General features: G+C 37.6%; 1 protein-coding gene and 1 long non-coding RNA gene across 2 annotated transcripts in view; one reads left to right on the top strand and one right to left on the bottom strand.

Moving 5' to 3' along the window:
• LOC111598642 overlaps window positions 1-24,804 on the bottom strand; it is a 31,177-nt gene extending 6,373 nt beyond the window's left edge. Inside the window, exons 1-2 of the mRNA XM_023313990.2 lie at window positions 24,409-24,804; window positions 1,320-1,865 (exon numbers count right to left, since the gene is read on the bottom strand). Coding sequence (XP_023169758.2) covers window positions 1,320-1,852 — 533 coding nt within the window. The 5' untranslated portion in view covers window positions 1,853-1,865; window positions 24,409-24,804. The remainder of the gene's footprint in view (window positions 1-1,319; window positions 1,866-24,408) is intronic.
• On the top strand, window positions 6,715-18,262 carry LOC111598644. Its single transcript, XR_002751388.2, has 3 exons — window positions 6,715-7,001; window positions 17,297-17,579; window positions 18,131-18,262. It is a non-coding gene; the product is annotated as an uncharacterized LOC111598644 (long non-coding RNA).
• Window positions 24,805-24,942: the final 138 nt, after the last annotated feature.

Below are 24,942 nucleotides of genomic sequence, written 5' to 3'. Positions count from 1 at the left end.
CCTATGTCCATGTCCATGACATAATCGTGCACCCAAGTCAGGCCACCTTGGTGGCTTCCGCTGCTGTCTTTCTTCATTTCCTGGGTGCCATACAATTGTGATAATTAGTTTTGCACTTTGTACGACAGCTGAGAGCTGAGAGCTGAGAGCCGAGAGCTGTTTACCCCAGTAGCTGGTGGAACCGATGCCAAGCCCAACCAATGTTCATTCATTCAGACAGGCAGACTGTCGCCCAGCTACCCACCCATCTGCCATTTCCATGCCCTCCCGCCTCATGTCCCATACTCATCCATGGCCAGAGCTCTTATGGCATTTGATGTGCAACAAAGTGTAAAATTATTTAATAGAATTTCGTGCATAATCAATTTATGTGCAGCAGCCAGGCATTCAGTCAGCCCGACAGTCCGACCCGATCCTTTGAAAAGGATACACTCGGCTGAAACAAAGGGCGTGCGCGTGGGTGTTTGACTTATTAATACTCTACAAGCAATACAGAGATATCTACATATTAAAATATTACATCATTTTCATTTAATTTTTTTTATTACTTTGTAATATATATTTCATTTTTTTGTCTGGATATTAATAATGAATTATATTTTAATTTACATTTTATTTATTAAATGCTTATCCAGATGAAATAATACAGATAACTGAAGTGGTTTATTTATATTTTAATAATTAATTCTGAATATTATTTTGGTTGGAAGTAACGAAATCTACAATTAATAGTTAAATGAGTTAAGCATAAAACTATAAATTTGTTTTTCTTGAATAATTTACTTTAATAAGATATTCATAAATAGCCTGAACTGATGAATTGCAAATTTCGTCATAAGTCACTGATGTCATCATTTCGTAAGGGTATAATAATTGCCAAAAAGCCGACGATAATTAAGTTAAAACACAATGCAAAATTTAATTAACCTATATATCAGCATAAAATTTCTGGAGCAGTTTGATATCTTCAAAGTTTTGCATAATGTTTAAATCAAATTATAAAGAAATATGAATATAAAATGAATCGATAGCGTCCTTTATGGTCAACTACTTGAAACGAACAAAACTACAGCTAAAGCTGACTATTCATTAGTAATTTAATGTAAATTTATATCATCTAATATATTTAATTTTACAATCATGCATAGAAATATTACATATATATATATATATATCTATATCTATACATATATATATATGTTATATATATATCATTCGAAATACATATTTTGCATTTTGTATAAATTCCTCTGTAAATTTATTAAAATATATTAATCAATATCTACGTATATATGCAGGTACGTATATACTTTACTTACTTGCAGTAATAGAGTCTGCCATCCTTGGCCACGTGCACTGTCCAGCCAGCTTTGAGTTTATCCTGGACTGCGTCCAAGTGGCGATCAATTTCACCCCAATTTCCGATGGGTGCGTTTCCCGCTTGATTTGGTCCCAAAATTGGGCCATAGATGGCGCCAGTTCCGAAGCCTGTGTGAACAGCGTTCACATTAGCCGTTGTTGTTGCTGTCGCTGCGATTGCCGTTGTTGTCGTCGTCGTCGACGTTGTTGCTGACGTCGTTGCTGTCGCCTGTGTTCCGGTCCCCGACAGACTTCCGGCCGTTTCTTGTGTTAATGTCGCGGCAAAGGCAGCTGAGGAGTTGGAACGAAGTGCTGTGTGGGCGTTGGCGCCGCCGCCATTTAACGTTTGCAGAGTCGTCAACTGCGGCGATGATGTTCTTGTCAGTAGCAGTGGTTTGGATCCGCCTACGCTGGACGCTGAGGCTGCTGTTGTGTTGACATTTTGCAACGGATATACATCACTATTCGAACGCCCCGAAGGCAGTAACATCATTGAAACACATTCGCTGCAAAGAAAGAGAGATAGAGAGAGGGAGGTGAATTGGAGTTGAGTCGTGCACATTTTGCTATCGTAAGAGTTGGCCACAAATCACATTCCGCAACGTTGACCCAGTTTTGCAAACAAGCTCGTCTGGATAAGCTCAGTCGGGCCGTGCCTGGATGGCCCATAAGTCAACATATCAGCTGCATCTGCATTGGCATTGCCTTTTGCAGTTGCAAAACAGGTCTCTGCGTCTCTAAAGTCCCAGACTGTGGCTGTGACTACAACTGAGATCACAAGCCGCCACACGGTGGGATAGGTTCAGGTTCAGCAGCAAAGTTGCTCAGGCCAAGTTGAGCAGCTTGCTTGCAATGTTATGACACAATTTCGGATTTGGACTTCGGCAGCTATTGCACAAGTTGAAGCAGGACGGCAGAAAAACTAGTTCAGCGAAAAATCAATGAAATGAATCAGAGTAACCAGTATAACAGATCAAACTGTCTGCATTTTACAGTTAGCTTAAAACAAACTAGCTCAGAGCCAAACGCCAAATTGGTATCAAATTTAATTCTGAATTGGCTCAGTAGATCAAGGACAACAAGCTGCATGCCTCTCTTTACAGTTATTAAAGCTCATGGTTGATCATATTGTAAATAACATTGGTCGCTGCCACCATTATCAAAAAAAAAGCTCCAGTGCTGGGAAGCATTTTCAATTATTTAACCAAAAGTAGCTAAAAGGCATTCAGTGAAAGACTTAAGCTCCACTAAAGCTGCTTTAATGCTGCCAGCTTTGAGTTTTAATGTTGCAAAGCGCTTTCAGGTAATTGGCCAAAAGCTCTTAAGCGGCTGCCTTAGAATTGGGAATCATAAGTATGGTAATCTAGCCAGACTAAGCTGCTTGAGTCTGCCACAGTTGTTATGGTTCGAGCTTACGGTTGAATTTTGGCTCTATAAATATATACAAAGTAAAGCTAAGTTTAGTATTTAAATTATTAATTATTATATATATTAATTAATTATAATATATATATTTAAATCAGCTTGAATTAGACTTTTAACTGAAAGCGATTTAACAAGTCCAATGTCTTTAATAAATCTAGGTGGCGAGACTTGGTAACGGTTGTCTTAACCATATTAAATGCTTACCAAGCTAGCTGTGGTTCGGCCACAAAACTTATTTCTCAAATGTTTACCTTGACAGAAATTGTATTAATTTGCAATGAATTTAGTTTGCTGTTGATTATTTCTATGCCTTAATCAAATGCATTTTTATACCGAGTTTTGCGTTTGTGGCCTGCATAGATATCGATAGAGATACATATGTCAACGCCCGGATGAATCCACACGGAAAGCCAGTGAGTGACAACTAGTCAAAACAACAATGTGACTGTTTGCTTGCGCAACTCCATTCTGGCCAAGTTGAAGTCGGAACTGCAGTTGGAGTGCCAAGAGAGAGGTGGCATTAATAAATGCGGCACGACAAGCTCAGCGCAAACAGAGCGATGTCCATTAGGCGACGCCGTTAAGGAGCAGTAGCTGCCGAAGACGATGATGAACACGATGAACACAATGACGATAACGATGACGATGACGATGACGATGACGAGGCAGGAGGCACAGCTAAGTAACGGCTTGGCAAACAACGGCAACTGCTGCCAACTGGCAACGACATGGTCAAGTTCTCTCCTCTGCTTTATATATATTTTTAGTTTTTTTCTTCGTTTGCGGTGCAAAAGTTTTATAAACAACTTTACACACATGCACTTACTACACACACACAGAGAGATACTTTACACACATGCATTTATAGATAGAGAAAGAGAGAGAAAGAGCGATGAAAAACCGGAGCATTTGAAAAATGTTTTGAATTACATTTTTTGCCCAGTGCTTTTTGAATTTGTCTTTGTTTGGAGTGGGACAAGAAGACAAGTGCGAAAATGTTGATAAAGTTTTTTTGTAGCTTATGTTGCTCCAGCATATTTGAAATGTTTCGAAAATAATTTGGCTTGTACTTTGTCTTGTCTTTCGTTTTGCTGGCATTCAGAAATTTATAAAAATGTGTGAACAGTTTCTTGACTAGCACAAGCTGCAGATAAAGCGGCCAATAAAATGTAAAAAACGTTCTTTGGTCACAAAAGAATTTTGTAATGTGTATTGGCAAAATTTTAAATAGCTAGAAAATAAATAAATTAAATATAAATATATTTTAATTAAAGGCATTCATAAAAACGAATGTGTTCTTTTATTCAACTTTTAGTCTATGATTAGAAACTAAATGAAGTAGCTATACGAAGTTGGTATAAGTCAAAGATTTATAAAATAAATGTCGTTAAATTTTATATTTATTTATATTAAGCTGTCTAACAGTTAAAGCTATACAAATAAAACTTGGAAGTAAACTAACATTTTGCCATTTGGTTGTAGTAAATGCCTTTGTGCTGAACCTAAGTGTAAGCGATACGAGTGCTAGATACATTTGGTCACGGAGCTCAGCCCAGAGCGGAAAGAAGGCAAGTGGCAGGGGAAACACTTCCAGCGAATGATTTGTGTCAACAGCAGCGACAGCTGTAAAATGCTCGCTGAGAGCGAGAAGGAGAACGAGAAATAAAGAGAGAGAGAGAGAGAAAGATCGGCAGTAGCTGGTCAAGAATCAAGCAAGACCCGGCTATGGACAATTGTAAAATGGCGTTGCGGAAATTGTGCGAGCAATGAAAAGAAATGAAAAGATGTCGTCGACTGTCGACACCTCGTGATGAGGCGATAAAAAATGCGAGCGAAAGCACAAACCAACAAAAAAGAATGTCACAAATAATATCTCAAGCAGCGGCGGACCGACCGGCCGGCAAACGCTATATTGAATAGCATAAATCGTTCCAGTTTCATCAGCAGACAAAAGCCAACCTGCAAGTGCTCAAAGACCCCTTTCCCCCAGAACACCCCAAACCCACCATTTCAGTATCAAGCAAAAATCTGCACAGCAAAAGAAATGAAACACAATTAGTATCTTTGTCTCATTTTTCATTATCACTTGTATTTATTAAATACGGGCAGCAATTTGCCAAGCTGCCATTTTCCATTTTCCACCAAACAGTGGTACGAGGGGTTCGGGGTATCACTATCTATACATATATCTGCATTATGGAGCCCGAGCTCAACATGGCGCTCGTTACTTTTGCTTTTACCAATTACGCTTCATGTCGTTCGCATTGTTAATTGAAAAGAAATTACAATAATAAAATAATATCAAGAAATGAAAGTTATATTGCTGCTCTATAGTAAAGTTTGTATACCCTAAGTACAGAAATGTGATTTGAATTCAAGAAAACAATAGTCCGAAATATTTTTATTATATATTATATATAAGAACAATATTTTAGGGTTTCAGATCATAAGATCATATTCTCATCTGCGTCTTTTCATCATAAATGTAATTATGACCAAAATCAACAAAGCCCAAATAAAAAGACAAGAATAAATTATATTATAAATGAACATTGTCAAAAATAATACAAAATAATACTAAAATAAAAAATAATGAAAATTATGTTAATTGATAACTGATAAAGAAAGCTTGTTAGATTAGGATAGTTAACGTTCCGACTTATAGAAAATTATTGTATCGATTTTTCTGTATGAAATGCGAATTAATATGAATACGGCATTAAAGGGGAGACACATTCCTTTGTTGTGGAGAGCCGACTTTATTATCACAACATAATACGCTTTCATGCAGGGCATTACTTTAATCCATTCGAATTGCTCGACGTCGATTACTTTGTTGCTATCGTCATTGTTGACCGTCGCTCATTTTGATTCCATTTCGTTTAAAGTAAAAGTGGAAAATGTTGTTGCCTACTCGACAACGTTCGCCCAAAAGGTAAGTTATACTGTGTACCGGTGGCATTCCGTTTGGAATCACCAAGCTCAAACCTGACAACCGCATTGCAGTAACCACCGTGTGCACGTCATTTAGCCAGATCGTTATAAATATGCGCACATAGCTTGTCACCCATATAGTCAACAAAATATATCGTTGAGCTCGTCTTGTAGTTGAACGTGATTTTAAAAATGTCACGAACAAAATTGTCGGCAACGCCAACAAATAAATAAAAAAATTTCCAACCGCTTGGCAGCAGGAATATCCATAATAAAATGCTCGAAGCATTGATAAAAAAAACTCAATCATAAAAGTTGACTTTCTCGCTGAACGTAAAACCAAAGATAAAAACTTAAGATGAAGTAGCAGCAGCTTGACAAATATAAAAAAAATGAGCAGAGCATTTTCCCTCATATTTAATGGTATTGAGCAGAGATGAAAATCGGAACATCAAAGAGGGTAATCAGAGATGGCCGAGTCAAATTGCAATTATGCAATTTAACTCTACGCTAATAGGTGGGTTGGGACAAAAGATGCAAAGAAAAGCAGACTGTCTGGAGGTGCTGAGGGTGATAGCAGCAATGATATTCGTCGACATCCTTGCGCAAGAGGATAAGAAGATATGGGTATGGGAGGAAAACAGAGAAAATCTTTTCCGATCTAGGGGTGGGAGGTGGACGCAAAGCACAAGAAATAAAACCTAGTCAATCTAAGCCGTCGCATTAGCCAGCGAGTGACTACAAAAGACAAGTAAGGCAGATGGACAGATGAACGGACAGTAATACGAATATAGCACAATAGCAATAGAATCTTTCAGTTCGTGAATGAATGCTATGAAGAAAATACAACTGCAGAGAAACAGCGCCTATTTAAGAATACTTTTCCCTCTTGTGTTGCGCTCTTTTAGCCATAAATTAACAATATCACTGATAAACAACTCACAGAACAATTCAATATTAGAACTTGTTCTAGTTATACTTTGAATTTGTCCAAGTAACAAACACGTTCCACATTCTATTACAAATAACACAGCACAGCACAAATTTTTTTTTGGCCTAAGCAGACGCTGTGTTGCTTCATTTATCACGTTGGGCAAAACTTTTAATTGATATACGCGTGCAACAATGACCACTACACGCAAACACACACATATGGATGGCAAGCTTGATCTGGTGATGACTTTTTAACAAGTTTGTGTAACAAAACCTAATCACACATCTAACGAAGACAGCCCGCAACATTTTCGATTGATTGACTACTGAGCAAGAGACAGCGTGACAGAGTAAGTGGGACCCTGAGTAAGTGGGTAAGTGACAGACGCTGTCATGCCGTATCGACAAAACTTTTTAATAAACATAACACAACTGTCACATGCAACAGCTACACAAATGGTGACGAACCCCCGCGTGGCGTGCTTTCCACCTGGGCAATGAAATGCAATTTTCACGTACACAAGCCACATCTCATGGAGGTTGGCTTTTCGACTACCCTGATTGATTTTAGCGCATTTATCAGCTGGCATCCTCAATCCAAGACCTGACACTCATTCCCTTTTCCATTTCGTTTCGCATTCCCATTTCGTTTCTCTCATATAGGCATGATGCTTTGAGTCTTGTTTTCTTCCAAGCACGTGCTCAGTCACATGTGGAATCATTTTTCTGATGTCACGAACCGAGCTGCTCACAAAGCCTAAGAGGATTATTCGAGTCGACCTCTTCTTGGCCTTAAGGCGGTTTCTCTTTCAAGGCAACTAAAGTGTTAACAGCCAGTTCTGTGGCAACACATTATCAGAGAGCAAGTCTTTAATTGACCTTTAATCAGGACTAAATAACTCTTCGTATGCACGTTAAGTAATTTTGGCAGATAATTTATAGTGCTTCGTCGCACTAAATATTTATGAAGTTTGTTTTTCTATATATGAGAGTGTATAAATAATGTTTTCAATGTTGACACAACGTGTCGTATACATAACATGTGCTAAATGCTTAACAGCACATGGTAAATCGACCATTTGACCATTTTGTTTGTCAATATGTTAATTGAACGTTAAGAGCAAAATCAATGTGCAATTCAAAGTGACTGAGCTCTCTCACATGTCCAAACAAATGTTTACCAAACAAGCCAAATAGTCCACTTGGGGAGCTTAAACCACAATTTAAGAACTGTTCGCTGCAGACGGCACTTGAATGCTTTAAGCGAATCCCTGAACGCATATAAGAGTTGGCAATTTGTTTTTAAAGTGCGACATTTCCTTAAAATGGCCCACTAACACTTCAACCATCCAAATGACACCAAGAAACAGCCAAACAAGAGACAGCTCAAGGTAAAGTAAGTTCCGAGCATAAAAGACGCGCTGTATCATTAACAGCTGCTCTCATGACACAAGCGACAAATGATGAGACTCGCAGCTACAATGGATGCAATAGAACCATTTTGAGTCATTCCACATTAATCTGTGTTTTAACAGCTAAATGTTGTCTTAATAGTTATTAAGCTGATCTTCGTTAAATGTGCTTCATTTAGCTGCAAGTTCGTGTAACGGGAATGTTGAAGTAAAATAAATATGCTATCAAGCTAAATTATGCAACAGAATGATTTATGTAAGCATTTGTTGATACTCACATTTATATTATATGCGAGGCTATTAAATATAGTAATATTCTAGTAAAGTGCACGCATTCTTCATTTTGCTTAAGTCTTATGTGGACATAATGTTAAAGTAACATGTTAAAGTCAATATTTTTATAGAAAAACTGAGATGGAATTTTGATGTGTGCGGAAAATATTGGATAAGAAAGCAAACTAACAATCTGATGGAATATCGAATACTTTATAGATGATGCATGAGTCAATAGAACATGAGGTTAAATTGTAGGAAATATTATATAAAAACTTATTCTTCCTTACAATCTTACTACTGGTTTCATAGAGCTTAAGATGCGCATTTTATTTAAACAGTTCTCAGACTTAAAAATCTGCTAATTCATTCCATAGTTCAATACATTGGTACAATCACATACATATACAGAGACGACAATTAGGCGCGATGCTGTCACTAATGTCTTTGAATGAACTCCTTGACACAATTACGAGCACACGCACACACAATTACACACGCACAATGAGTGGGCGGGAGGCGGGAGATGGCTTAAAAGCAACTTGTGAAACATTTCAGTGCCAAAGCAGGTGACAACATTTTTGTAAACGTCTCCTGCCGCTCCACACGCCGCCCACGCAGCGAAAAGTGACTTGGAGGCAGCTCAAAATAATGGACACAAATTGCAAAGTTGTTTAATGTGCGGACCGAGACCTCGCAGCAATTTGTCGTCCTTTATTTTCGGGCAAGTGGCATGCGGCTTGTAGCACGCGAGGCATGGGAATGTGGCAAGTTACCAAATGCTTCAAATAGAGGCCAAGTTATTGATTTTGTGAATTTAACGGTTTTATGGTTTATTGGCCAAGTCAATTGTGCGCCATTTGTTTTGCCTTTAGCAAACGGGCTTTGCCTTTTCACTTAACCATAATGTCATTTCGATTTGGTCTTCGACAAATCGTTCACAGTGCCCCGCCCTGTAGAAAGGTTCGCGCACAGTCCAAGTTACCATATTGATCAAAAGGGTATATTACTTTTAGATTATGGAGTAATCATTGGCTAATAGCCCAGTGCATGGTTCATATATCTCTCTATCATTATTTATAGAGTATATAGAGTATTGAGCATATAGACGAGCAGACTTTCCGTTTAGATCTTTTGAACATTTCCTTAAAAATATAGTTTTTTTTTCATTATTTCGGATTCGTATTTTAAGAATATTGAAATGATTAATTACTATTTCCATATGGATAGTTTCTTATCACAGACAGTAAAAATTTAGTTAGTTAGTAGTTGAATGTCGTTTATAAATGTTATACGCATTTATTTATATTTATTTTATTTAGAGTATAGGTAATTCGATCAGGTGTGAACTGTTTTGTTGTTTTCTACTGTGTTTTGAGAATTAGGCGCTTATGCTTCACATCAAGCAGTAGCTGAGCTTCAAGGTGTGGGTGTGTGTGTGTGTTTGTGATTGTGTCCGTGTGTATTGAAGGCAAGCAAGCAATTTACTGCATACATTGAGGGCGTTCCGATAGCAATTTAGCCCTGCGGTCACGGGGCTAAGCTGAATGAGGGCGGCGGCGGGAGCGGGCGAAGCTATTGGGCGTTTCCAGTCAGGCGGCACTAACAATAAGACGCAGCAAGTGAACGACTTAGGCTATCAATGAAGAGCCATTTGACCTTTACCCCTCTTCCCGCCTAGTTAACAGAACAATGTCGTTGACATTGCCAATGCCAATACCCTTGCCACACACACACAAGCACACCACAGCTTGGAGCGGAGCCTGGCAGAAGTACAGAATCGCAAACTGAAGTCAACTTCATGGCATAACTTTGAACTTATTGCACAGCGCTCACAGATTCCAATGCAGACAAGTTGACAAATATTTTGCAAAGTTTTAGTCAAGCAAAGCAGAGGAAAAATGAGACCATACGAACCCTTTTTTTTAAAGCAATAAATAGATATTTACTCGAGATTTTTGGGAATATATTAAAATCAATATTAAATCAACTAAGAATTCGGTCGCATTCATATTACAGAATCAATGCTTTACAAGTCTCTGGCTTGGCGTTCAAAATAGGCAAAAGAGTAGTAAACTATAATTCCAAATTAAAACACCTGCAGAAATTAATCAGCGAAACCCTGTAATCCACTGCCAGATGTACTTAGTATGATTAAATGATTCATCTTCCCTTCATCTTTATTTTCGTCTTGAGTCATCTTTGACTCCCAATGCACAATCACGTGCGAATGAACACACTGCACAAACAGGGCAGGGCAGCGCATAAGGGCAAATACACATATATACCAACAGTTAGGAGGAATCAGCCAAAGCTTAGGTAAATATAAAAAATACGAAAAGTAAATTATGTATAGCTATGAATTGAAAAAAACATATAATGGAGAAATAACAAAAGTTGTAGTAGTAGTATATTTTATATTTTATTTAGTATAATACATAAATATAACTTAGCACATTAATGGAAAAGTCCTACAATTTCTAAACCGAAATCAAGTGTTGAAAGGTCTTAAAATACAAATGGATTCACAACTTGTTGCATTGGTTCATGATATGAAAAGAGTATTTGAATTTTCTGCAATTTTCGTCTTTTTGTCCATACATCTGTACGTATAAAACTGTTATGTACTGCATACTTTTTGAAGATCGTGATTGGCTATTATGCAGTTGGTGTTGCCGGACTGCTATTTCCAACGAATTAAAATTGTTTACGAAATAAATAACTTAGTTTAAATTTGTACATATTTAGAGCTCAGACGATTAAGAACCAATTCGTAGGATTTTTTTTAAAAAAAATAGTATTTTGATTTGATAACTATCTAAAATGGGAACTTAAAAGCTTTGATATAGAGGATAAATGTACTTTGGATATTTATAATCCAACAAATGTAACTACTCATTGTTATGCGATATCTGTACTAACTAAACATCTTTTGAAGTAACTAGATATTCCATAATTAAGCTTCAACTGCAACAAAGCTTGCCTAGGGATCACAACGGAAAGAAGCAAATAAATACGCGATACCTATATGTTTAAGGTGTGACAAACGTGCAGTATTTCCTGTTATTGCAATATCAGCAACACACTTACCCACACATACACCGATACAGGCAGCTCTCATCTTCATCACGTTGAAGAGTGTGAGTTATCCTTAGGCAGTCAAGTTTGCCCTATTGATTCATTATCAGTGCGAACCATGTTCAGGTATCGTCAATGCCAGTCGTTTGCCTGACAAAGCGCTGCCATGGCTATTAATACAAGCACTCACACACGCCCACTCACACCCACACACACTGATGAAGAGCCGACTCAAAGGACTCGGAGAGCTTGGCAGTAAACGCCCCCAAGGCGCACATTAATTACAACTTCCGGTTTACTGGCAGCTTCGTCAGATAACTCTCACACACGCACAGACAAACAAAACGTGAACGCAAGTCGGCAGTGCTCAACTAAGAGATACCCAGCGCTGAGCTGTTTTCTACAAACATTCGTCGTTGGAGCATTTGTTCGACTTGCCCTATATTATTAACTATTCTATGGGGATATACCCATTAATTTGCTTATACTTTATATACTCGATACTGGTACTCGATACGATAACTAAGGCAGTTCCGAGATTGTTATGGTAACCAAAATGTATTAAGCAAACAGGGTATAAAAAGACTATGACATACTGTTTGACTGATGGATCAAATGATTGAACAAATGAATGAATGACTGAGTGAATGATGTTCGCTGAGTTTGACTTTAAAGTCACGTTCAGTCTGAAGCAAAAAGTTCAAAAAGAAGAAGAAAAGTGTGCAACTGCCAACTATGAAAGCAGAAAAACACTTTGAATTCCCTCCCTCTGCTAAATGTTATGGAATGGGAATGTGCTGCAGGACAGAGAGATACAGGTGTAGATGCGTTGGTGTTGTGCACCTCTTTGTCTGGCTGTTTATGCCACGCATTTGTAATGTTCGTCTGAAGTAATTTTTGTTTACACGCAACGATTTGTTAACAAGTGCGAACAGAAAAATTCAGCTAGTCAAATTGTGAAATTAATGCTATGCATGTGTGTGAGTGTGTGCATGTGTGCTTGTGTGTGTGTGTGAGTGTGTGCGTGTATTTCAAAATACCACAAACAATGGCCAACACTTCGCTGTGGCCCGTTGGGTGGGTGAGTGTGGTTGGCTGGCTGAACCAAAGGGATTATTGACTCGGCGCAAGTTTATTTTACGCCAAATGAGCTCAGCCACAAAATCGATCGATTTAAATCAAAATGCTCCAGCGATTTGCTGCCAAGTGGATTTGCCTTGCCATGTGAAGTTGGGTCATTGCTGTCACACTCTCCCTTCCTCTCTCCCTTTCTCTCGCTTTCTATCTCTATATCTGTCTATCACTCTGTGTCTCTGAGGCAGGTCGCGTCGCTGCATGAATGGGAAAGCGTGCACATGGTCACCAGGGCCAATGGTATTAAGCAGGGGTGAGAGCTGAAATACATGGGAGCCCGTTGATTCTGACGGTGACGCTGTTGCTTCGGTTTGTTGCGCGTGTACGTATGTATCTGTATCTGCTCGTCGATGCTGTTGATTCGCTTTGTTGTGTGTGTGTACGTCAGTACTGCCCATTTAGCATTTTCCTATACAGATCTAACCCTTTTTGAGCTGAGCTTGCAAAAACTTTCGTACGTAACAATTCGAAAATCCATAATTTTTAAGCTGACATAAACATATATGTTAAAACAAATGAAAATATTTTATTTTTATTAATCAATTCTCCAAAAACCGTAAGTATTACAACAAATTGCGATAAGATATGTTTGTCTCATACATGCCGATGGAAGAGACCTGATATCTGAGCGAAAGGCCAACAACAATAAGGGGAAAACTGCTGTTAAAAATATTAAGCAGATCATGTAAGAAATATGAATACATATATTAGAGATATATTGTCATAGACGACCTTCCATAAGAGCCTATAAAACTAGGGAAACAAATTTAGTCCTGCTTCTGTAGTTTTTTAAATTTATTTTCGCTTTTTACTTGGTTTCATCTGACTTCTTTTTGCTATAGGTAGTTGGCATCACTGTTGCTTGTGTGCGTATGTGTGCGATATTTTTAGACCCTTCGACGTCTCAGCTATAAATATTATTTCTATTTTATTACACGTTTTTGAATGTGATTTTGTACTTTTTTAAGAACTCGGACAACAGCCGTCCATAAATTGCCAAAATGTATAGTATTTTCAATAAATTCGTACATAAAAACATATATACTTATATATCTACGCCTGCGTAGCAAGTCTATCTATGCTAGAGGCAACATCTGCCGTAGACGTCACGTGCCAATTGAGTCCGACCATTTATGGTTAATGCCATTGTCTGAATTTTACGTCCAACCCGTAGACAGTAGAAAAAATCGATGTTCGAATAAAAATCATAACGTTGGCTTCATAATAAAGGATAACACGCATTTGAGAGCAATCATCAAAATAAGAATGGCAGCAAATTGAAAGATCGTAAAAAACATAAATGATGCTGTGACTTTATGATTATAGCAAAAATAATGCTCAACAGAAAGAACAAATGTTCAAAAATGTTTTATGATTTTTTCTCTTTTTCTTTTTTTCTTTTTCTCTCTCACTCTCTCTCTCTCTTGCCCTATATTGGCTAAAGAATTAAGAGATGGACCTACAGTTAATGTTAAAGAACTGATTTTTCTAATCTTTTTTTATATTTTAATTTATATATTTAAGTAACTCAGATTTTTTAATGATTGAATTCATGAATGAATGATTGAAGTTTCCAGTACAATGCTCACAGGTTGGTTAATGACATCGATTTGAAGTCTCTTATAGACAGAACCTATCCAACTTACTTGCTGTTACTACGTGACCAATCGTGCAGAGTATTAGTTAGCTTATAAATTAATATCCAAGTCTAATTAATTATCTGATTTTAGACCAGATTGCGACCTAACATAATTAAACAAAATTTGTTTTTCTTTCATTTGTTTTATTACATTATAAGCAAAATTATATAATGAGGTATTTGCATTTTTTTAAATGAATATAAAATATTTATCAAGATTTATTTTAATTATTTTTCTTGTTGCTTTTTGCAGTCGTGTGCACAACTGAAATTTTCGTTGTATATACACTCTCAAAGTTTTAAGCACCTCTCCAGCTGAATTACCTAGGCCTAACATAACAGCACTTCAGAGGCCCACACGCCCGAACTTTATCTCATTTATTCATCATCCCTCGTGGTACATAAAAGCCATCATCATCAGCTCTGACCTAACACAATAGATTGTCTCTTTATGGCGCCTGCACAAATATTGATGAGACGATGAGAGAGTAGGAAATTCTACTAAATGTTTTTTTGTCAAACAAAGGCCTCCAGGCCCTAAAATTGAATCTTACGAGTTTACCTTGTTTCACACAAAAGTTAAATTTGTCTTTACACTCGGATTGGACTTGTTTTCTGGTTTCTGGTATCTGCCTTTTTTCTGTTTTGTTTGTGTCTTATTTACTTCATCAACAGAGTTGGGTGCAATAAACAGAATTCTCTTGAAATCGGCTTTGGATCTTGATAGTATACTTTGGAATTTTCTTTTCTTTTCGTATTTTGATTGGGACCGATCTGTTTTCTGTTCGTTTGAATCGTTGCCATATATCGTATACTTATTTAATAAAAATCTAAAGAGTGTATCCAGGTTATATGTAAGTGGAAAAAATAGTTCATTTAATAATTAAGTTTCAATATGAACAAAATATTAAATTGATAAAAAAATACTATAGAAATATGTTTAAGCGCCGTGTAATATAGTATAGGGTATTTAGAAGTCGTGAAACCCCGCTTGTGCAGAACGACACATGTCCGAAGAGGTTTTTTATGTCAATGTGGGCGGTAAGGATCGTAGTCTTAAGGGGACTTGCTCAAGATGCTTATCATTTATTTTTTATTTTCTTTTCTGGTCTAATAGAGAACATAAAGACAAGAGGTCTTGTATTGTGCACATGTTCAATGTTGTTTTTAACATAGCATTTGATTTCATAATTATTTTTTTTGGCCGACAAAAATATTGCGTAAGGCCTTGGAATTGAACAGAATCGTCTCTGAACGCATAAATATAAAAAATATAGGCAAGAGGTTATTCACTTAAGACAAGCATGAAATATTGAAAACTTGTACCAACTATGCCTATTTATAAAATGACATTTAGAAGCCAATATGGTATTATACTTTAGAATCAAGGCCTATACTAAGCAAATCTAACAAAATAGGGTATGCTTTAAGTATTATAGAAAATACAATTTCTGCATTCAATCAATTCATTAATCTTAAAGTTTGATTTTATTTAAACTAAATGTTAAATGGAACACTTGTTAAATAGGGCTTGAGCCCCATACTATCGTACTACATATTATGTTTTCCTTTCTTTTTATGAAATTTAAATACTTTCAGCTCTACTTGAATCGGAAATAAAGGTAGTGAAAAGAGTTGATGAGTCGATGATCCTTTATAACCTTTTATAATAATTATATTTCTCATGAGATTTGAATTCTTTAAGCTCACGCATAAAAGACTAAATTAGTCAAAAGCTGATGCGGCAAACAACTCTCACATCATCCGTGCTCAAGGGTCAGTCAAATTCCATTTAATGACTTACTCAGAAATTATTCTCACCCAGTGCCCCCCGGAATTATATTGTTGCAATGCCATAAAAGTTGACCAAGTGAGGAAATGGAAAAAAGAAGAGCTGTACATATAAATGAACTAATTTAGTTTTCTCAGTGGCCGGCTAAGAAAAGCCCATGTTGAATGCAAAGGCCCGCTGGGTGGGAATTTCTCACAGTGTAAATGAACGTTAGACTCATTGTAGTGTAGCATAAATTCACTTTATTAAATAAAAACTACAGCAATAGCAATAATTCTTTGGCGCATTTGTAAGTGGTCTTCAGTTCCGCTCTTCAGCGTCTGCGTGGGCGTTCGAAATGGTTTATATTTTGGCTATATTTTGTTCGTATATACTCGTACCTACATATATCTATTGTGACGACCACGCGGCAGTCAGTCAGTCTTGCAGTCTTTCAGTCTGTTTGTCTGTCTGCCTGTCGGACTTAGTTAACAAAAATAATTATGTGGGATACACACAGCACACACAACGCGCAACTAAATTAAGCATATTTTAGCTATTTTTATAAAGAAAAAATAATAATGCCATCGCCGACGTCTGCTTCTGCTGCTTCTTCTTCTTGCCGCTTGTTAATGGCTTTGAAATAGGCAGGGGCTAGCGAGGAACCGACCCCGCGATGAGACGAGGCCACAGCCAAAGATGAAACTCTTTCGCAAGATGAACGCCAACGACAGCGACAACTTCCACCTGCATAAAAAATGCCGTAGTCTCAGCAGACACAGTGATCCGCACTCCCTTTTTTACTCAGCAAATATATATATATATATATATATATATATATATATATAATATATAAGCGATTCACTGTGTGAGTGGAATGGATATGACAATATCGTCAGCCTGAATAATCGTTTCTAAAATGTATTTTAAAAGCTGCTTAAATACTTGGTATACTGGCATTGATTTGGTAGTGCGAGTAAATTTATATCAGTGGAACAAGTAAGTAGAAATAGAGGGTATTGACGTATGTGGCTGTAAACCCTATTCTACAGAAGAGTCTATTCACTTTGATATACATTTGATATATACTGAAACTCATATATTAAAATATAAACACACCAGAAATGTATCTAAATTATGTATCTATATGTTTCTACAGCTATTCTCGTCATCTTTGACTTCTGTAATTTTTCTCTATTGTTAAAGCACAAAAGTTAACGCAGAACGTTCGTTAAAAATTGTATGCAGGGTAACTACTAGTTAAGTGCGCTGTCAAGTACAGCAACGTTATTTATTTTTATATTTTCCCTAATTTATTTTTAAATTCATCCCCACAAGCGACTTGCAACTCACAAAGACGCATCAACTAAAAAATGAAAGAAAAAATAAGAAAACTGAAAATGGAAAAGAAAAAGAAAAACATAAAATAAAATAAAATAAAAATTGACACCGGAAGTGGCTGCATCATCTGCGTTGGATGTGTCGCTGGGCGAAACAAATTACTTGATTTGCATACATCTACAGCTAAAGCCGAACACGAATAATGGAAAGCAAGTATAAACGCTGCAGCCGGGCAGAACCCACTGCACAATACCCGTTTACATTGGAGCCGGAGCCAATAGTATGTCAACTGCTCCAAAGTATATATTCTTATTCATTTCTCGTTATGCTTTGATATTTTAAGTCTGCAGGACACTTCATTTGATAGCCACGTGCCAATTGGCATATTTAAAAAATCTTAACACCAGAATACAGACGAGTTTACATTTCAATTTCGAAGTCTCTACACTCTCCTGTACTGTTCTTTCTTTCGACCCTCTTTCACTTAGGGAACGAGTATGAAGATTTCAGCATTGTCATTTTCGTGCTCGTCTTTTTCTTTTTCCTATGAAAATGTATCAAAAAAATTGTGTCTCATTTCATTCGCGGGCAAATTTAACGCGCAGCGAAGCGCAACAACAATAAGCATCAACAATGTGAGGGCGTGGCTGAGTGGGGGAAGGGGGGGTCGGCGTGTGAGCCGCTGGGCATCTGTCTGTCTGTCTATCTGTGTGTCAGTTAGGCAGAGCTGGCTTAGCTCGAAGCTGTGCTCGCCCCATTCGTTTATTCATTAAGAGCAAGCGCCAATTGATGCTTTTTTATTACGCGATTCGCTTTTATTTTTCTTTCCAGATTGCAGCCAACGTAATCCCCATAAGATGGTAGCAACTGTGTCTGTTGCGCTGCCGAGGCAGCGATTACCGCAACAACAAAAACAATTCCAACTAAAAGAAAACCCAAATTGTTGCACAGTGTGACAAACTATCACAGAAACTGCTCTGTCGACATATTCATTTATGACCTTCATAGTCGACAGTCAATAGCTAACAATATACATATATTGATCAATCTTTTACCATTTACCGATTTCTTACATAATTATAAGCTATCCAAGAAGCATTTACGACTTGAGAAAAGCGTAATACAAGTTCATGGACGAAAGTAACAAATAACAATTAACAGGTTCTCGTTTGATTCATGACCTGCAAAATTGTTAAAAAGGTATATAATCCTATTAGTGGCTAATATTTACTTATGCTATATATATTCTGATTTCATTACGTAAACACCTGTAAAGAACTCATTAGCTGCTTGCTGCTGGCACTCATCAGTCACAGTGAAGTGGAAAACTCCCGTTTAGTAATTGGATTAAATATAATAATGAATATATAATTATATAATTATATATATTATATAATTAAAAAAGAATATTCATTAGACAATTCTACCTAAAAGACATTTTCATAAAATTATATTTTAGATTAGAAAAAAACCATTTCCGATGGCAAACGAACATTAAATAGCTTAGACTATGCACTCTATTGTCTAATTATTGATTCCAATAGATTAGAAGATGAATATAGATTTCCCTATAAATAAGTACAATAATTATATAGTATGCGTAGTCTATATAACAGGTTGCATGCACAGCTTATCAGGTGTTTTGTAAAATGGCGCCTGATAATAAATCTATATAATAGCTTTTTATATTAAAGGGTATTTCAGGTGACAGGCAATCAATGCAGCCAAAATAGCTTCTACTTAATGAAAACACAATTCCACAAATATAGTATAAGTAAGTATATACGAATGTAAGGGCTAATGTCGACTCAAAAACTAGGTCTTACTTGTACTTCAATAGCAGACATGAACAAATCTCAGTTAGGTATATATGCACATACATAGTATATGTATGAGAGTTTACAATACATTATTCCTAATATAGTTATATGACCAAGCCAATCAGCGCTATCAGCTTATCAGCTTATCAGCATGCTTCAATTGCACCTGTCTGGGCTTGCAACTGATTGGCGAGTTTAGGTCGCAGTCATTTTAATAGTGGTCTCACACACACGTCTAACAAATTGTCAACTTCAAAAGAAATATAACAAGCAACTGAAACAAAATGGACACGCAATGAAAATGAAAATGAAAAAGCAATCTATTCAAGCTGGCAGACACACATACTTAGTTACAGATACAAAAAGATTCAGGCAAGGATACACATACTAATATAGACATAGATACAAATACACAGATGCAGAAACATATACGCAAATACCAAATACCAATACTGAAACGCAAGCAGATATAGATTGAGATACAGATACAGATACAAGAGTCAGATACATAAGCAAAGACAGTTACAGATATACGTAGATACATGACAAGATACATTTTCGCACACACAGACGACGCACACTCACGGATGAAGTAGATACTGGCAACGATATAGATACTGACGCAGTTACAGATACAGATACAGATGCAAGGTATGTGGGGTTAAAATGTAGGGAATTAAGTCAGTCAGTGACTGTGTAACTGAATTTGTCTGCCGTCTGTTGCACAATCGAGAGCGAATGGCCTATAGACCAGATGGAAAGTGTTGCTCAATCTACATGCAGCAGCACGTTAAATGTGAAATTCAGCTTCAATGCAATTGCAACTGAAACTAATTAGTATGTCGGCTGCTGCTGCTGCTGCTGTTGCTGCTGTTGGTGCTGTAACCGTAGCGCAACAAACGACAATTTTCCCACTGAATTTTCACTTTTCTTTTTCGTTCGCTCTCTTTTGTTTTCATGCCGCAGAAGGGAAATTAAAACAAAACAAGAGACAAAAGAATTTATGAGTTCGAAACTTTTCAAATAGTCAAAGAGACTGGCAGAAGAACTGGGGATAGGTGCGGGGATAGGGGCGTGGTGCAGTATAGTGGCCACGTTTTCACAACGTTCTACGCTACGAGCCGCGCGCGTATCTTTTATGTGTCCCATTGGCATCGTTTATGTACCACAGCCGCACTCTAAATATTTAAAAGACCATAATGAGCATAGTTCAGAGTCGTTAGATGGAATACCAAAATAAAACAGCTGATAAACCAGTTGCCACTGCTTATTTGAACTCAATTAATTAGCCAATCAACAGTAAAGCTAAAGAAAAAGAAGAGCGCGAGATACATACGCCAAGCAATTTTTATAAAACATTCTCTTTCCATATTTGTTTGTTAATTGTTTAACTTCATTGTGTTAGCATCTGCTGAAAGTAAGTGCAGCGGCGACTTTAAAAAGTATCATCTAAAATATGTCGAAAGTTCCTTAACTAATTATTTGCTATATATCTACGCTGGAACTTTACAGAAGAACTTTTAATTAACTTTCGGCTAGCTGGAAAATCACAGCAGATAGCGAAAATCGATTTATTTTTATTAATTGCAAATGTTTTAAATTTTGAAAAAAACTTTATACACATAGATACTAAGCTAAAAAATTAATAAAAATATTAAAAGATAGGCCCAATTTGAAGATTCATAAAATTCAAAGCAAATATAATTAATAATTTTTAAATACAAAATAAAAAATATAAACGATAAGCCAATTTTAGTAATTAAAAGAAAATAATGTAAAATTTAAGAAATATATTAGGAAGAGTATTATGCTCCACAGCATTTCATTTAGACAATTTCAATCTTATGAGCCACATAGTTTCAGTATCCATTATAATAACACCAAATAAAATGAAAATAGTCTTAGTGGCTTCATATGGGTAGCGGAATAGGTGACAAGTACCTTTTAGGAGTATTTTTTTGGTGTTGCAGCTACTTAAATTCAAATTTGAATTTGAATTTGAATTTGAATTTGAATTCGAAATCAAATTCAAAATCATGGCCATGGCTCACATGCGATTTCTCGATTACGGCTTTCGGCCACAAAACAAATACAACACATGCCAATAACAACAACAAAAACAACACCAAATACACAGAAAAATAAACAAGCTTGGCGGAATAAATGAATATTAAATGGACAAACGACGACGAAAAAACAGTTGAAGTGGAAGAAGAAGCAAACAAGTAAGAACGCTGCAATGGAAAACGCTTGACTGTACGATACTCTGTGATAAGCATAATAAATGGGAATATGTGCACAGAGTTATAACTCTTGTGAGTAGAAAGCGTAGTAAATGTGCTGAGCTCTTGGAAAAGATTCAAATGCCATTCCTTAACTTTGGGAACAAACTGTTTTCTCTATTCGCAGTATCTAAGAGCTAAAGAAAATCCTGCCATGGTAATATACTCTTTTTTCCTTGGAGATCAGAGTAAATGAATATAAACAAACGTATAGCAAAACCGGGCGATATTCGATAGGTAAATACCATAAAATGTTTGCATGTTTGTTTGTTTGCGCTATCAATTTGCATTGTGAATGTGCCAATGAGTGTAAAGTACGCAAACTACGCAAAACGCAAAGCCAGAGCAAAAGCCAAAGCCAAAGCCAAAGCCAAAGCCAAAACCGTAACCAAAACCAAACCCCAAAGCACATGCAACCAAATGCGACGCGGCGAACAGCGCTGAAAGCGCACAATTTGATTGACGGCGACGAAGGCGACGCTGGTGACGACGTCATCGTCAAAGCATTTCAAGCTTGAAACTTGGCCTAAGGTTTCAGCTCCGGCGACGGCTGAGTTGCCGCCCACGTACAGCCCACCAACAACAAGAACAACAACAACACAACAACAACAAAGAGATACTTTTACACTCAGACCACGGGAGCGGAAGCAACAGCTCTCAAAGTCGACAGTGTGAGAGCGAAGAGTGGAGACCAGAGAGCGGAGAGCGGAGAGCGGAGAGCGCAGACCCGTTGAGCCATGGGCAGCGCGATTGGCGTGAGAGCGACTGCCGCGGCAGCAATGCCGGCGGGGGACTGCGGGTAGTTGGGTTGTCAAGCTTTTGCGGTTTTTAGTTACAGCCCGCCAACTTGTTTGGGCACCGTGGGCCGAAGTACTTAAAATCTCATACCCTTGGCAATATTTTAAAATTGTAATTATATGACTTATATTATGTAGTTAAAGAGGTACTCACATACGTTGTATAAATGTATAAATAGCAATATGTATTCCTCAGAAAATTGTATTAAAAAACTGAATTTTATTTAAGGCTTAAATTGTGTTCAAAAAGAAAATTTAGCAATGACGAGGAAGGCCCACTGTGCAGCATGCTTTTGTCATTTACATTGTGGCGAGCAATTACATGCGACAAGCCAGGCGACTGTTGGTTTCTTATGCTTCTTTTTTTTGTAGGCGTGTCCTAGTTTTTTTTTTGTAGTTTGCCACATTTGGCAGACACAATTTATGTCAAGCCGACATCTTTGGCGCTGTGCGAAAACATGCGTAAAAGTAGCTGCAAACGGAACCTCCCTGCCCCTACTTTGCTGCTTCAGACCCAACTACAGCTGTAGCAAAGCGTATATGCGAGTGTTTACTTGTGTGTGTGTGCGTGGCTAATAGACGCAAAAATTAAAACGCCAGCAAACCCAACCAAACTTTCAGCGCAACAAAATAAAGGGACGAACGAGGGGGCTAGTGAGCTAGCTAGCAGCGACGCTGGCAGAGACTGCATTTAACAGCCGCGTTGACAGCCGCGGTGACGATGACGATGGCGGCGACGCTGCTGGCTTCTGTCAAACATGTCATACGCAAAATAGCTTAACTGCCATAAAAACAACAATAAGCAGCAGCAAGGAGGGCCGTAAAACGCTTTATTACAATCCTAACAACAACAGTAGCAGCATCAGCAACAGCAACAACAATTGTAACGGGCACATATGGCAATGTGCGTCCGCGTTTATGTCTAACAAGTGCAGGGCTCAAGGTATGTGTGGAAGGGGAGCATTTGGGGGGTTCATTTAAATTCTTATTGAGAATTTACATTTACATTTTTATGATTTATTTGATTTATTTATTAACTTATCTCTTTCGTTCTTGCGGCTTCCCCTTTTAGCCCATGCTCTCTTACTCTCACTCACTCCCTCTATCTTTCTCCATCTCTCACTCACTCCCTCTTTTTTTATCCATCTCTCTCTCTCTCTCTCTCTCTCTCTCCATATCTTTCAGTTTCTCTGTCTCTCCCTTTCTCTCACGCTGCTGTCGCTGCTTCTAGCTGAAACGCCAACGCCTCGTAGGCGCGCACACACACACACTCTCAACATCTGTGAATAGTTTTTCTTTTTGCTGTGTCCGTGTCTGCTCCTCTCTGTATGTGCGTGCATGTGGCATTTTAATAATAGCACACACATACAATATAAAAGCTCCCGCTGGAGCAAGAAGAAGAAGAAATAAGCGAAACATAGAAAAAATGTTGCACTAAAAACTTCAACGCCCGCATTCTGACAAATACCAACACAGCAAAAAGCACAAAACTTCTATATGACTCCACTTCGCAAGCACACACACATACATATACACACACATACACGCATATACCCACTCACTAAGCGCCCTTCGGTAATGGGATGTGGAAAGGGGATGGGGTCATTGCTGAGTTAGGCTGCCGCAATAGAGCTCATGTTGTCTGCGGCAACGGCAACAGTTATATATATATGTAAAGATATATATATATATATGTGTGTATTTGTGCGTATGCATGTATGCGCAAGCTGATTAGTTGAGCGGTGGCGGGGTAAGTAGCTAAGCTTTGCTAGATGCAACCCTTTCCCCAAAACAGGAAGTTTGTAGTTTTTTTCAATTAACACTCACAGAATGTGTGCGAGAAAACGAGCTACCCTAGCTAGCAAAACGAGGGAGGAGAAAGAGAAAGGGAGAGAGGAGGATGAGCACAAAGCAAGTCGAGAACTGATTTGCTGCATTTGGACATCATAATACGCACACATGCTCATGCAATTAGTTATTTAGATGTATATTTGCGCGAATGCTATTTATATTTGTTTTTGTTGTTGTGACGGCATAAACAATGCGCTTATACAACGAAGGCGCGAATTTGGATTCGTTTATTAGTTGTCGTCGTTGTTGTTGTCGTTGTTTTTATGATTGCCCTGGCAAACACGCTAATAAAACACGCCACAATAAAACTGCAAGTCACATACAGAAACAGGCATTTATATGTGTAAATAGAAAACTACCTTAGGTATTGGCACCTCCAAAGGACGTGCGGGACGCCTCTTTAAGCTCCACCGAAGACAACACCGACAACACCGAAAACACCGACAACCAACAAAAAGGCAACGTTAAGAGCGGTTGCACAGTGCAACGCGGCAACTGTAACTGCGGGTTTTTGATTTGAACTTTTTCTATTTACCGCCTTCCCCAAAGTAGCGAGAACAACGACCGTTACTTTATTTTATATTTTGTTGTTTCTGTATTGCACGTACACTCTCACATACACACACACACTCAATTTTTATTTGAATTACAAACAAATTCTGTGTTTTAACACTTTGTACACAAAACACGCGCGCGTAGCAATCAAACGTCAACGCCTGCTCTCTCGTTTAACGACTGAAACCGAAATGAGCAAAAGCAATGCCGAAACGGGCAACATGGTATCAGCTGACTTTCTAACCAGTGCTGCCAAGTTCGAGAAACATTGTATTCCGTCTTATTTAGTACGTTATTTAATATTTGAGTGGCGAATGCGTTTTTAATCAGATGGCAAC

This window comes from Drosophila hydei, unplaced genomic scaffold, assembly GCF_003285905.1.
Source record: "Drosophila hydei strain 15085-1641.00,03,60 unplaced genomic scaffold, DhydRS2 tig00008139-arrow-pilon, whole genome shotgun sequence".
NCBI classification, from domain to species: Eukaryota; Metazoa; Arthropoda; class Insecta; order Diptera; family Drosophilidae; genus Drosophila; species Drosophila hydei.
The sequence above is the reverse complement of the archived record's forward strand: the minus strand, read 5'-3'. Positions and strand labels throughout refer to the sequence as shown.